Source organism: Octopus sinensis, linkage group LG18 (genome assembly GCF_006345805.1).
Source record: "Octopus sinensis linkage group LG18, ASM634580v1, whole genome shotgun sequence".
Lineage (NCBI taxonomy): Eukaryota > Metazoa > Mollusca > Cephalopoda > Octopoda > Octopodidae > Octopus > Octopus sinensis.
In genome coordinates, this window is record NC_043014.1 from 17,253,967 (window position 1) to 17,268,966 (window position 15,000).

The window sequence follows — 15,000 nt, forward strand, 5'->3', positions numbered from 1 at the left end:
GTGCTACATATATCATCATCACCTCCATCATCATCATTTAGCGTCCGTTCTCATGCTAGCATGGTTGGACGGTTCAACTGGGGTCTGTGAAGCTGGAACGGCTTCATCAGGCCCAGTCAGATCTGGCAGTGCTTTCTACGGCTGGATGCCCTTCCTAACGCCAACCACTCCGTTAGTGTGGTGGGTGCTTTTTAACGTGCCACCTGCACAGGTGCCAGACAGAGCTGGCAAACGGCCACGAACGGATGGTGCTTTTACTTCCCCGGCACGGGCAACGGACACGAACGGCTGGTGCTTTTACGTGCCACCAACACGGGGGCCAGACAGAGCTGGCAAACGGCACGAAACGATGGTGCTTTTACATGTCACCGGCACGGGGGCCAGGCGAGGCTGGCAACGGGCACGAACGAATGGTGCTTTCATGCCAACCGACATGGGGGCCCAGACAGGGCTGGCAAACGGCCACAACCGGATGGCTGCTTTTACGTGTCACCGGCACGGGGCCAGGCGAGGCTGGCAACGGACACAAACGGATGGTGCTTTTACATGTCACACGACATGGGGGCCAGACAGGGCTGGCAAACGGCCACGAACGGATGGTGCTTTTACGTTCCCCCGGCACGGGGGCTAGACAGAGCTGGCAACGCCACCACAACGGATGGTACTTTTACGTGTCACCGCACGGGGCCAGGCCAGCTGGCAACGAACACGAACGGATGGTGCTTTTACGTGCCACCCTACACGGGGGGTCAGACAGGGCTGGCGAACGGCTACGAACGGATGGTACTTTTACGTGTCACCTGCACGGGGGCCCTGATGTTGATCGACCCTCAATTTGGTTTGATCTTGATTTTGACTGTTCTCACTGGTCTGCCGGGTTTTCTCACGCACAGCATACCTCCAAAGGTCTCGGTCAACTGGTCATTTCCTTGGTGAGACCTAAAGTTCGAAGGTTGTGCTTCACCGCCTCGACCCAGGTTTTCCTGGGTCTACCTCTTCCACAGGTCCCCCAACTGCCAGGGCGTGGCACTTTCGCACACAACTATCTTCAGCCATTCTCATCACATGACATACCACCAGCGCATACGTCTCTCTTGCACACAACAACTGATACTTCTTAGGTTCAACTTTCTCTCAAGGTACTTACACTCTGTCGATTATGAACACTGACGTTACACATCCATCGGAGCATACTAGCTTCATTTCTTGCGAGCTTACGCAAATCCTCAGCAGTCACAGCCCAAGTTTCACTACCATGTAGCATGCTGTACGTACACATGCATCATACAGTCTGCCTTTTACTTTGAGCGAGAGGCCTTTTGTCACCAGCAGAGGTAAGAGCTCTCTAAACTTTGCCCAGGCTATTCTTACTCTAGCAGTTATACTCTCAGCGCGCCCGCCCCCGCTACTGACTTGGTCACCTAGGTAACGGAAACTATCAACTACTTCTAGCTTTTCTCCCTGGAAAGTGACGGAAGTTGGTCTCAGAGCATCTTCAGTGTTAATTGTTCCTGAGCATCTGCCACATACAAAAAACCATCTTCCTAGTTAGCCTTCCTTTGACATTGCTGCACCTCTTATGTGTCCATAGCTACACTTGGTGCATCTTATAGAGTTATATATATATATATATATATATATATATATATATATATATATATATATATATATATATATATAATATATTTTTGTGGTTCGGCCGGTACAGTATTCTTGACCTACTTTGTTGAGAGGTGAGACGGAAAGTCTGGAATAAAAAGCTACAGCCCTTTGTTTACTGGAAGTGTAATGGCTTTTGGAGGGACCTTTGGCCTTGTGCCGGTCGATTAGGGGTCAGAGAGATGTGAGGGCCGAGGAAGATAGTGTAAGGAAGAATCTAGTGACAGTGAAGAAGAGGAAGAAGAAAGTAGTGAGAAAGACAGAGTAAGGGATCTGAGAGCTGTCATGAGAGAATGACAGTGACAGCGTCGATATAGTTAGGCAGATAGGGCTGAGAGCAGATACAGAGGATATTAGTGTGCAGAGACAGATTGAGGGTAGTGATAGAGACAGTCGGTATTCGGTCGTCAAAGCGAGCAGTCGGTTTTTGGGAGTCGAGGCGAGCGGTTGGAATTTAATCAGTCGGCGGTCTTGGAGCATTGGGACAGAGAGAGATATATACAGAGGAATAGGTGACGGTGGAGATGAGGTACAGTATGAGGCGTTGGCTAATGTAAGGTACGTGAATTGTGTATTGATATGTCTTCGGGTGTTAGGCCTGTAATGTCCTTTGAACTGTATATGACTTGTTGATGTCTTTTGAAATAGAACTGTGTCTTCGGACGTGTACCTTTGAAATGCTGATGTATTGACCTTGATGTGTTGTTATCGGACTGTTATATTGTACCTGCATGTTTAATTGCTTTGATCTATGGTATACCTGTATGATGTATTGAGTTGTCACGTGCATGACCTCTTAAATGTATCTGAAATGTATTTGATGTTGTAACAATTGATTGTCATAAACTTTTTTTCTTTTGACTCCGCCGGTTACGACGACGAGGGTCCCAGCTGATACGATCAACGGAACAGCTTGCTCGTGAAATTAACGTGCAAATGGCTGAGCATTCCACAGACACGTGTACCCTTAACGTAGTTCTCGGGGATAATCAGCGTGACACAGAGAGTGACAAGGCTGACCCTTTGAAATACAAGTACAACTCATTTTTGCCAGCTGAGTGGACTGGAGCAACGTGAAATAAAGTGTCTTGCTCAAGGACACAACGCGTCGCCGGGAATCGAACTCACAACCTTACGATCATGAGCCGAATGCCCTAACCACTAAGCCACGCGCCCTCACTTGTCATAAACTAGTGTTAAATGTAAGCCAGTGTGCCTTGCCCCTTTGTATCACTCTCTCCTCCTCTCTGAAGTACATGAAAAATAAAAAAACTTTACCTTGTTATATATATATATATATATATATAGCGGTTCGGCAAAAGAGACCGATAGAATAAGTACTGGGCTTACAAAGAATAAGTCCCGGGGTCGATTTGCTCGACTAAAGGCGGTGCTCCAGCATGGCCGCAGTCAAATGACTGAAACAAGTAAAAGATAAAAGATATATATACATCTACATACATATACACACACACACACACCACACACACACACACACACACATATATATATATATATATATATATATATATATATATATAATAATAATAATAAATCTCTGAGCGAGGTATAAACAGTAACTGCTCTGTAATATAAGCGGGAACAGCCATCTGAATGTGGCTAGGGACAGGGCGGGGTGGTGGGGGTGTTACTGATGCATTTAGCCCCAGGCGACTATAGACGTCACCAGAAGAGCCGACACCATCACGGTGTCCTTGCTAGCCTGTAAAGGGAGATCAGCCTCTCCCTTTACAGGCTAGCAAGGACACCGTGATGGTGTCGGCTCTTCTGGTGACGTCTATAGTCGCCTGGGGCTAAATGCATCAGTAACACCCCCACCACCCCGCCCTGTCCCTAGCCACATTCAGATGGCTGATCCCGCTTATATATATATATATATATATATATATATATATATATATATATATATATATATATATATATATATATATATATATAGATAAGAAAGTTGGTTTGTGAAAGCACGTGGGTGAATATATAGAAAATATATTCACTCTTTACTATTTTCTATATATATATATATATACATCTACATACATATACACACACACACACACATATATATATATATATATCATCATATCATCGTTTAACGTCCGTTTTCCATGCTAGCATGGGTTGGACGGTTCGACCGGGATCTGGGAAGCCAGGAGGCTGCAACAGGCTCCAGTCAGATCTGGCAGTGTTTCTACAGCTGGATGCCCTTCCTAACGCCAACCACTCCGTGAGTGTAGTGGGTGCTACATATGTATATATATCATCATCATCATCGTTTAACGTCCGTTTTCCATGCTAGCATGGGTTGGACGGTTCAACTGGGGTCTGGGAAGCCAGGGGGCTGCACCAGGCCCAGTCTGATCTGGCAGTGTTTCTACAGCTGGATGCCCTTCCTAACGCCAACCACTCCATGAGTGTAGTGGGTGCTTTTTACGTGCCACCGGCACAGGTGCCAGACGAGTCTGGCAAATGCCCACGATCACTCTCCCCCTCTCTCTCTCTCTCTCTCCCCTTTCCAACTGTCCCAGGATGTCTGCTGAAGCAAGAGTGATTAGGCCAAGAAGATGTCCATGTCTGTTCATGACCCCTCAGGCACCTAAAATAATTAGCGTGGATCATACTTTTCGCCTTCGGCCCAGTGCGTCCATGATGCCAACAAAGCACGCGGAGTTCCGTTCTTGATTCGACGGTCATTCGGAATGCTCACAGCAGCCATATTCCTACCGCTCTATGTCACGCTGGTGAGACCCATATTGGAGTACGGGATTCAAGCCTCTTCTCCTTGTGCTTGGGCCCTTATTGTTCTTAGTCTTCATAAATGACTTGCCCGACGACCTCACGCAATACACCCTTCTATTTGCCGACGGTGTCAAACTGGTGGCTCCTCGCGGTGATATAGAGGATCTTCGTCGATGCCTCCACCAAATTTGGAGATGGTCTAACGAATGGGACCTGTGTCTGAACGTGTTAAAGTGCTGACATCTGCCTGTTGGCTCTCCTCCTGCAACTCAACTTGATTTCGAGCCGGGTCGTCTGCTGCTGGAGAGGACCGATCAGGTAAAGGACCTGGGTATCTTGGTGGATTCCTCCTTTTCGCCTTCGGCCCAGTGTGTCAATGCTGCCAACAAAGCACGCGGAGTTCCGTTCTTGATTCGACGGTCATTCGGAATGCTCACAGCAGCCATATTCCTACCGCTCTATGTCACGCTGGTGAGACCCATATTGCAGTACGGAATTCAAGCCTCTTCTCCTTATCTCCTCAAAGACATACAGCATCTCGAAAGAGTCCAGAAGCTGGCTACCCGCATGGTTCTTGGTCTCAAGAATTTGTCTTTTGAAGAAAGTCTGAAAACGCTCAGCCTTTATTCTGTAGAAAAACGACGGTGCCGTGGTGATCTCATTCTCGCTCACAACATCATAAGCGGAAAGTGTAACCACTCGAAAGAGCTGTTCTTCACTCTTGCTCCAGAGCGCCGGCTGCGGGGTCATTCCGAAAAGCTCTATCTGCGATGATTTCATCTCAATCGAAGGAGAGGGGCTTTCTCCGTCCGGGTTGCGGATCGGTGGAATAAGCTGCCGGACGAGATAGTGAAGATGCCGGCGACTGCTCGGTTCAAAGTCTCTCTTGACCACAAGTGGCCTGAACTCTTTACATGAACACCACCCTGTACATAACTCCATGTCTCCCTAGACCATGCCGTGGTGATCTCATTCTTGCTCACAACATCATAAGCGGAAAGTGTAACCTCTCGAAAGAGCTGTTCTTCACTCCTGCTCCAGAGCGTCGGCTGCGGGCTCACTCCGAAAAGCTCTATCTGCGACGATTTCATCTCAATCGAAGATAAAAAGCACCATCCGATCGTGGGCGTTTGCCAGCCTCGCCTGGCCTCCGTGCCGGTGGCACGTAAAAAGCACCATCCAACCGTGGCCGTTGCCAGCCCCGTCTAGCACCTGTGCCGACGGCACGTAAAAAGCAACATCCGATCGTGGCCGTTGCCAGCCTTGTCTGTCACCTGTGCCGGCGGCACGTAAAATGCACCATTCGATCGTGGCCTGTTTGCCAGCCTCCCCTGGCACCTGAGCCGGTGGCACATAAAAAGCACCATTAGATCGTGGTCGTTAGCCAGCCTTGTCTGGCACCTGTGCCGGCGGCACGTAAAAAGCGCCATTCGATCGTGGCCGTTTGCCCGCCTCGTCCGGCCCCTGTGCCAGTGGCACGTAAAATGCACAATCCGACCGCAGCCGGTTGCCAGCCTCGTCTGGCACGTAAAAAGCACTATCCGATCGTGGCCGTTTGCCAGCCTTGTCTGGCCCCTGTGCCAGTGACACGTAAAATGCACAATCCGACCGCAGCCGGTTGCCAGCCTCGTCTGGCACCTAAAAAGCACCATCCGATCCTGGCCGTTAGCCAGCCTCGCCTGGTCCCCATGCTGGTGGTGCGTAAAAAGCACCATTCGATCGTGGCCGTTCGCCAACCTTGTCTGGCACCTGTGCCAGCGGCACGTAAAAAGCACCATCCGATCGTGGCCTGTTTGCCAGCCTCCCCTGACACCTGTGCCGGTGGCACGTAAAAAGCACAATCCGACCGCAGCCGGTTGCCAGCCTCGTCTGGCACGTAAAAAGCACTATCCGATCGTGGCCGTTTGCCAGCCTTGTCTGGCCCCTGTGCCGGCGGCACGTAAAAAGCACCATCCGATCGTGGCCGTTTGCCAGCCTTGTCTGGCCCCTGTGCCGGGGGCACGTAAAAAGCACCATCCGATCGTGGCCGTTTGCCAGCCTCATCTGGCACCTGTGCTGGTGGCACGTAAAAAGCACCATCCTATCGTGGCTGTTAGCCAGCCTCGCCTGGTCCCCATGCTGGTGGCGCGTAAAAAGCACCATTCGATCGTGGCCTGTTTTCCAGCCTCCCCTGGCACCTGTGCCGGTAGCACGTAAAAAGCACCATTCGATCGTGGCCTGTTTTCCAGCCTCCCCTGGCACCTGTGCCAGCGGCACGTAAAAAGCACCATCCGATCGTGGTCTGTTTGCCAGCCTCCTCTGGCACCTGAGCCGGTGGCACGTAAAAAGCACCATTCGATCGTGGCCGTTCGCCAGCCTTGTCTGGCACCTGTGCCGGCGGCACGTAAAAAGTGCCATTCGATCGTGGCCGTTTGCCCGCCTCGTCCGGCCCCTGTGCCAGTGGCACGTAAACTGCACAATCCGACCGCAGCTGGTTGCCAGCCTCGTCTGGCACGTAAAAAGCACTATCCGATCGTGGCCGTTTGCCAGCCTCGCCTGGTCCCCATGCTGGTGGTGCGTAAAAAGCACCATTCGATCGTGGCCGTTCGCCAGCCTTGTCTGGCACCTGTGCCGGTGGCACGTAAAAGGCACCATCCGATCGTGGCCGTTTGCCAGCCCTGTCTGACACCTGTGCTGGTGGCACGTAAAAGGCACCATCCGATCGTGGCCGTTGCCAGCCTTGTCTGGCACCTGTGCCGGCGGCATGTAAAAAGCACCATCCGATTATTCCCATTGTCAGCCTTGTCTGGCACCTGTGCTGGTGGCACGTAAAAGGCACCATCCGATCGTGGCCGTTGCCAGCCTTGTCTGGCACCTGTGCCGGCGGCATGTAAAAAGCACCATCCGATTATGCCCATTGTCAGCCTTGTCTGGCACCTGTGCTGGTGGCACGTAAAAGGCACCATCCGATCGTGGCCATTTCCAGCCTTGTCTGGCACCTGTGCCGGCGGCACGTAAAAGGCACCCTCCAACCGTTGCCAGCCTTGTCTGGCACCTGTGCTGGTGGCACGTAAAAGGCACCATCCGATCGTGGCCATTTCCAGCCTTGTCTGGCACCTGTGCCGGCGGCACGTAAAAGGCACCATCCAACCGTTGCCAGCCTTGTCTGGCACCTGTGCTGGTGGCACGTAAAAGGCACCATCCAACCGTTGCCAGCCTTGTCTGGCACCTGTGCTGGTGGCACGTAAAAGGCACCATCCAACCGTTGCCGGCCTTGTCTGGCACCTCTGCTGGTGGCACGTAAAAGGCACCATCCAACCGTTGCCAGCCTTGTCTGGCACCTGTGCTGGTGGCACGTAAAAGGCACCATCCAACCGTTGCCAGCCTTGTCTGGCACCTGTGCTGGTGGCACGTAAAAGGCACCATCCAACCGTTGCCAGCCTTGTCTGGCACCTGTGCTGGTGGCACGTAAAAGGCACCATCCAACCGTTGCCAGCCTTGTCTGGCACCTGTGCTGGTGGCACGTAAAAGGCACCATCCAACCGTTGCCGGCCTTGTCTGGCACCTGTGCTGGTGGCACGTAAAAGGCACCATCCAACCGTTGCCGGCCTTGTCTGGCACCTGTGCTGGTGGCACGTAAAAGGCACCATCCAACCGTTGCCAGCCTTGTCTGGCACCTGTGCTGGTGGCACGTAAAAGGCACCATCCAACCGTTGCCAGCCTTGTCTGGCACCTGTGCTGGTGGCACGTAAAAGGCACCATCCAACCGTTGCCAGCCTTGTCTGGCACCTGTGCTGGTGGCACGTAAAAGGCACCATCCAACCGTTGCCGGCCTTGTCTGGCACCTGTGCTGGTGGCACGTAAAAGGCACCATCCAACCGTTGCCAGCCTTGTCTGGCACCTGTGCTGGTGGCACGTAAAAGGCACCATCCAACCGTTGCCGGCCTTGTCTGGCACCTGTGCTGGTGGCACGTAAAAGGCACCATCCAACCGTTGCCAGCCTTGTCTGGCACCTGTGCCGGCGGCACGTAAAAAGCACCATCCAACCGTTGCCAGCCTTGTCTGGCACCTGTGCTGGTGGCACGTAAAAGGCACCATCCAACCGTTGCCAGCCTTGTCTGGCACCTGTGCTGGTGGCACGTAAAAGGCACCATCCAACCGTTGCCAGCCTTGTCTGGCACCTGTGCTGGTGGCACGTAAAATGCACCATCCAACCGTTGCCAGCCTTGTCTGGCACCTGTGCTGGTGGCACGTAAAAGGCACCATCCAACCGTTGCCAGCCTTGTCTGGCACCTGTGCCGGCGGCACGTAAAAAGCACCATCCAACCGTTGCCAGCCTTGTCTGGCACCTGTGCTGGTGGCACGTAAAAGGCACCATCCAACCGTTGCCAGCCTTGTCTGGCACCTGTGCTGGTGGCACGTAAAAGGCACCATCCAACCGTTGCCAGCCTTGTCTGGCACCTGTGCTGGTGGCACGTAAAAGGCACCATCCGATCGTGGACATTGCCAGCTTCGTCTGGCACCTGTGCTGGTGGCACGTAAAAGGCACCATCCAACCGTTGCCAGCCTTGTCTGGCACCTGTGCTGGTGGCACGTAAAAGGCACCATCCAACCGTTGCCAGCCTTGTCTGGCACCTGTGCTGGTGGCACGTAAAAGGCACCATCCAACCGTTGCCAGCCTTGTCTGGCACCTGTGCTGGTGGCACGTAAAAGGCACCATCCAACCGTTGCCAGCCTTGTCTGGCACCTGTGCCGGCGGCACGTAAAAAGCACCATCCAACCGTTGCCAGCCTTGTCTGGCACCTGTGCTGGTGGCACGTAAAAGGCACCATCCAACCGTTGCCAGCCTTGTCTGGCACCTGTGCTGGTGGCACGTAAAAGGCACCATCCAACCGTTGCCAGCCTTGTCTGGCACCTGTGCTGGTGGCACGTAAAAGGCACCATCCGATCGTGGACATTGCCAGCTTCGTCTGGCACCTGTGCTGGTGGCACGTAAAAGGCACCATCCAACCGTTGCCAGCCTTGTCTGGCACCTGTGCTGGTGGCACGTAAAAGGCACCATCCAACCGTTGCCAGCCTTGTCTGGCACCTGTGCTGGTGGCACGTAAAAGGCACCATCCAACCGTTGCCAGCCTTGTCTGGCACCTGTGCCGGCGGCACGTAAAAAGCACCATCCAACCGTTGCCAGCCTTGTCTGGCACCTGTGCTGGTGGCACGTAAAAGGCACCATCCGATCGTGGCCATTGCCAGCCTTGTCTGGCACCTGTGCCGGCGGCACGTAAAAAGCACCATCCGATCGTGGCCATTGCCAGCCTCATCTGGCACTTGTGCTGGTGGCACGTAAAGGGCACCATCCAACCGTTGCCAGCCTTGTCTGGCACCTGTGCTGGCGGCGCGTAAAAAGCACCATCCGATCGTGGCCATTGCCAGCCTCGTCTGGTACCTGTGCCGGCGGCATGTAAAAGGTACCATCCAACCGTTGCCAGCCTTGTCTGGCACCTGTGCTGCTGGCACATCTTCACTATCACTATCATGACAGTAATCATGGCGGCACCAAACAGCTGATAGGTCAAAATTGCGAAAGAGGATTTTGAGGAATACAGAGTATACAGGTTTCTTGTATTTGGATTGTTGAGATTTCCCTCGATATCTTGCAAACAACTTGCACATGCAAGTGCTACCAGTTAAAAGCTCCGTATATCGGAAGCTAGCAAGTGTATGGGGTCATCAGGAGAGAATGCGCGCCGTTTCGGGGCCTACCTCTCGACGGCATCAATGCGCACCAGCCCCCCCTCACTGATATGAGGCCCCGCTTGCTAGATCAGCTGGTTATGAAGTTAAACTCAATATCCTTCTAGCCATCGCTCATTGTCTCTTTTTAACCAAATCCAGTGGCTAGCCTTCTCCACTGTAGATTGGATATCGGTCATGGTGGTATTGACTTTAAGATGAGTTAGGCCTAACGATAACAACAGTCGTCTCACGCTGTGTCCTACAAACCCTCTACATCCGACTTCGATAGGAAAATGTTCCGCTTTCCAGCCTGCGTCTTCACATTCCTCGAGGTTTTCATAACGGTTTAATTTTCGAGCCCGAGCAGCGTCCATATTATCTTCGTAAGGAACCGTTAGCTCGACTATATTTACAACTTTCTTTCTTTCACACCACAGTCGTCTCACGCTGTGTCCTACAAACCCTCTACATCCGACTTCGATAGGAAAATGTTCCGCTTTCCAGCCTGCGTCTTCACATTCCTCGAGGAGGTTTTCACAACGGTTTAATTTTCGAGCCCGAGCAGCGTCCATATTATCTTCGTGAGGAACCGTTAGCTCGACTATATTTACAACTTTCTTTCTTTCACACGACATCAAAATATCTGGTTTTTTCGAAACTGGGATGGGAAAGAAAACCTGGCACCCAGGTAAATCTGCAGTTACCTCCCAATAGCCGTTCCACTTTTCATTTTTCTCAGGAAGTTTCTTGATCTTCTCCTTGAAACGGATCTGCTGACCTGGTCGCACGAAGGTAATGAACTCTCTTGATGGTACTTTTAACGATTTTTCCTCGGTGTTGTTGAGATGAATTTGGTTCTTTATAGCATTGAAGATAACCTTAAGGACCAAGTTGTGCCTCCATGTGTACCTGTTCAATGTTAATGAACAGTTGGAAAGAATATGTTTTAATGTACCGACTTTTCCACATTTGCAGACGTCATTCTCTAAGACGTTCCATCTTACTAGATTCGTAGGTGATGGCAAAACATCATAACTAGATCTATTATATTTTCAGGGTCCCGGCGTAGTCGTTCTGCTCCGGCTAGGTCATCATCGGGCAGTCCACTTTGTGGCTTAAAGGTAGATGCCAACGGCCAACAGATCCCACCTAGTCCTTCATCAAAAGCCTGGGTCGACACACGACAAATTCAGAAACTTAAAGAAGAGCCAATGGAAATACGTAACTACGACAGTGAGGATGTTGAGAGAATGCATCGTCGACGTAAAGATGAACTTGAGGTAAGGTTTATATATATATATATATAAAGGTGAAGTTGTGTGAGTGTCTGTCTCCTCCGATTTAGATTCCTAACTACTCCCACATTTTGCGGTGCAGTTTAACCAAATTCGGGTATCTTATAGTCGTGATTCATATCGAGCCCTCCTGGGTATTAGCGCGTGTCTACGATGAATCTACGATTTTAAAAAAACTACCATCAGTTTTTCCTATTTTTAATGCATTTTTTTCGTTATTATATAAGGGAAGTAACTCTCTAAAAATGTATTATTAAATCTCAGAACGTAAAAAGCTACAGTAACACCCCCCTTTGTGGTTAGCCATATTGAGATGGCGATTATACTTTACATCTCTAAAAATGCTTATATAGTTATTTCCCTTACAAACCCGAGCAACGCCGGGCGATACTGCTAGTTATATATACAGTGTCACCAAAAATTTTATACACACACTGAATAATTATAAAGTCGATGTTTATTAAGCTACATTCCATTTTCAAAATTTAATAGAATCGACAAACAGATTTTATTTTCAAACTGATGGTCATTCTGGTCTCAGACACTGCTGATGAAGCAAAGCAGTGGAATTGCAAACATCAGGAAATATTTTGTTTGGTATTTACTCTTACTCTCTTTTACTTGTTTCAGTCATTTGACTGCGTCCATGCTGGAGCACCGCCTTTAGTCGAGAAAATCGACCCCGGGACTTATTCTTTTGTAAGCCCAGTACTTATTCTATTGGTCTCTTTTGCCGAACTGCTAGGTGACGGGGACGTAAACACACCAGCATCGGTTGTCAAGCAATGCTAGGGGGACAAACACAGACACACAAACACACTTACATATATATATACATATATACGACAGGCTTCTTTCAGTTTCCGTCTACGAAATCCACTCACAAGGCATTGGTCGGCCCGGGGCTATAGCAGAAGACACTTGCCCAAGGTGCCACGCAGTGGGACTGAACCCGGAACCATGTGGTTGGTTAGCAAGCGACTTACCACACAGCCACTCCTATGCCTATATATATATATATATATATATATATATATATATACATGTTTACAATGGGCTTCTTTCAGTTTCCGTCTACCAAATCCACTCACAAGGCTTTGGTCGGCCCGGGGCTATAGTAGAAGACACTTGCCTAAGATGCCACAGTCTTTTGGAACATTTCTTCTACACATTTTGCCAAGACCCTACTCTTTGACTCTGCATCATCTTCATTGAGGGCTTGGATGATTCTTGAAATGTCACTTTTACAATAACTGTGCTTTAAAACGTGATGGACATTTTGTTTTGAAATTCCTATCTCCTGACACATTTACCAGGTTTTCTTGAACTCTGTCAACGTTTCTTCTGCACATTTTGAATAGTTCCATCTGCCTCAAACTAATTCGAATGATGGTAAGTCGCATTGATGGATCTGTTTAAAGCTCCCTCTATGCACCACTTCAAATCTGTTTTCAAACTGCAATTTGCACTTCAGGCTAAATTTACTTTCTCCTAAGCTTAGTCTGGTTACCTTAATTATTTTTAAGTTACCTTGATTATTTCAATAATCAGCAAGATGTTCGAAACCATCCTTAAGAAAAGTTTGATGCTCCACCTCCAAAACACAGTCTCTATCTCTGATTCCCAACACAGCTTCGTGCCGAAGAGATCATGCTTGGCCAACTTACTGGTAATGGAAGAATTGGTGATGCGTATCTGGGATGATGATGATGCTGTTGACATCGTTTTATTGGACTTTGCCAAAGCTTTTGACTCGGTAAACCACCGCCTATTACTTGTCAAGCTTCAAGCATATAGTTTCCATCCGGATATTGTACGATGGGTTGGTGCCTTCCTCTCAGATCGCTCCTTCCAAGTCCAAGTTAATGGTTTGCTGTCCGACGTCTCCAGTGCGAGCAGTGGCATGCCTCAAGGTTCAGTGCTTGGGCCCTTATTGTTCTTAGTCTTCATAAATGACTTGCCCGACGACCTCACGCAACACACCCTTCTATTTGCCGATGATGTCAAACTGGTCGCTCCTCGCGGTGATATAGAGGATCTTCGTCGATGCCTCCACCAAATTTGGAGATGGTCCAACGAATGGGACCTGTGCCTGAACGTGTCAAAGTGCTGTCATCTGCCTGTTGGCTCTCCTCCTGCAACTCAACTTGATTTCGAGCCGGGTCGTCTGCTGCTGGAGAGGACCGACCAGGTAAAGGACCTGTGTATCTTCGTGGTTCTTCCTTTTCGCCTTCGGCCCAGTGCGTCCATGCTGCCAACAAAACACGCAGAGTTCTGTTCTTGATTCGACGGTCATTCGGAATGCTCACAGCAGCCATATTCCTACCGCTCTATGTCACGCTGGTGAGACCCATATCGGAGTACGGGATTCAAGCCTCTTCTCCTTATCTCCTCAAAGACATACAGCATCACGAAAGAGTTCAGAAGCTGGCTACCCGCATGGTTCTTGGTCTCAAGAATTTGTCTTTTGAGGAATGGCTGAAGACGCTTGATCTTTATTCTCTAGAAAAACGACGACGCCGTGGAGATCTCATTCTCGCCCACAACATCATAAGCGGAAAGTGTAACCTCTCGAAAGAGCTGTTCTTCACTCCTGCTCCAGAGCGTCGGCTGCGGGGTCACTCCGAAAAGCTCTATCTGCGACGATTTAATCTCAACCGAAGGAGAGGGGCTTTCTCCGTCCGGGTTGCGGATCCGTGGATTAAGCTGCTGGACGAGATAGTGAAGATGCCGACGACCGCTCGGTTCGAAGTCTCTCTTGACCACAAATGGCCTGAACTCTTTACATGAACACCACCCTGTACATAACTCCATGTCCCCCTACATGGCCTTGCTTTTTGCTTTTTGGGCCAAAAATTTAACTAACTTACTAACTAACTAACCACCTCCCGAATACAGTAAAGGAAGGAACCTTTACTGTATCTTTCGATGTGGTGATTATGTACACCAATACCCTACATGACTATGGTATAGAAGCAATCACATTCTGGCTAGAAAAATACCCAAAAGAGATCCCAAGACGCATTAATCACAGATTCATAATCGAAGCACTCAAATTCATCTTGCTGATCAACTATTTCATGTTCTATACAACTTACTATCGACAAAAATGTGGAATTGCAATGGGAACCAGAGTTGCTCCAGTGATTGCAAACCTTGTAAAGGGTTACCTAGAACATAAGTTATACCAATCATCACTAGAAAATTATGGCGCCTCTTTTAATTGCTATTTAAAGGAGAATTGGAAGAGGTATTTGGATGATTGCTTCATACTTTGGACAAGCTCCTTGATTTGAAAGTAATGCTTAACAACATACATAGCGATATACAATTCACTATGGAACACAACAGTAAACAACTCCCTTTTCTAGACATGATAATTAAAATAGTTAACAGCCACATAGAAACACACATCTTTTATAAACCCACAGATTCTAAACAATACCTATTGTTTGCCACCCAAAACACATAAAAATTAATACACCTTTTAATCTAGTGAAAAGAATCAGTACCAGAGTTTTGGATACATATATTCGTGAACAAAGACTCCTTGAACTTAGATCAACACTAACTAAAA

The 15,000-nt window shown here is 49.4% G+C and overlaps 1 protein-coding gene across 1 annotated transcript in view; it reads left to right on the forward strand.

Annotated features, from left to right (window-relative positions):
• Nucleotides 1–15,000, forward strand: part of LOC118767051 — an 88,006-nt gene that overhangs the window by 20,101 nt on the left and 52,905 nt on the right. The window contains exon 5 of the mRNA XM_036510998.1: nt 11,185–11,408. Within this exon, the coding sequence (XP_036366891.1) occupies nt 11,185–11,408 (224 nt within the window). The remainder of the gene's footprint in view (nt 1–11,184; nt 11,409–15,000) is intronic.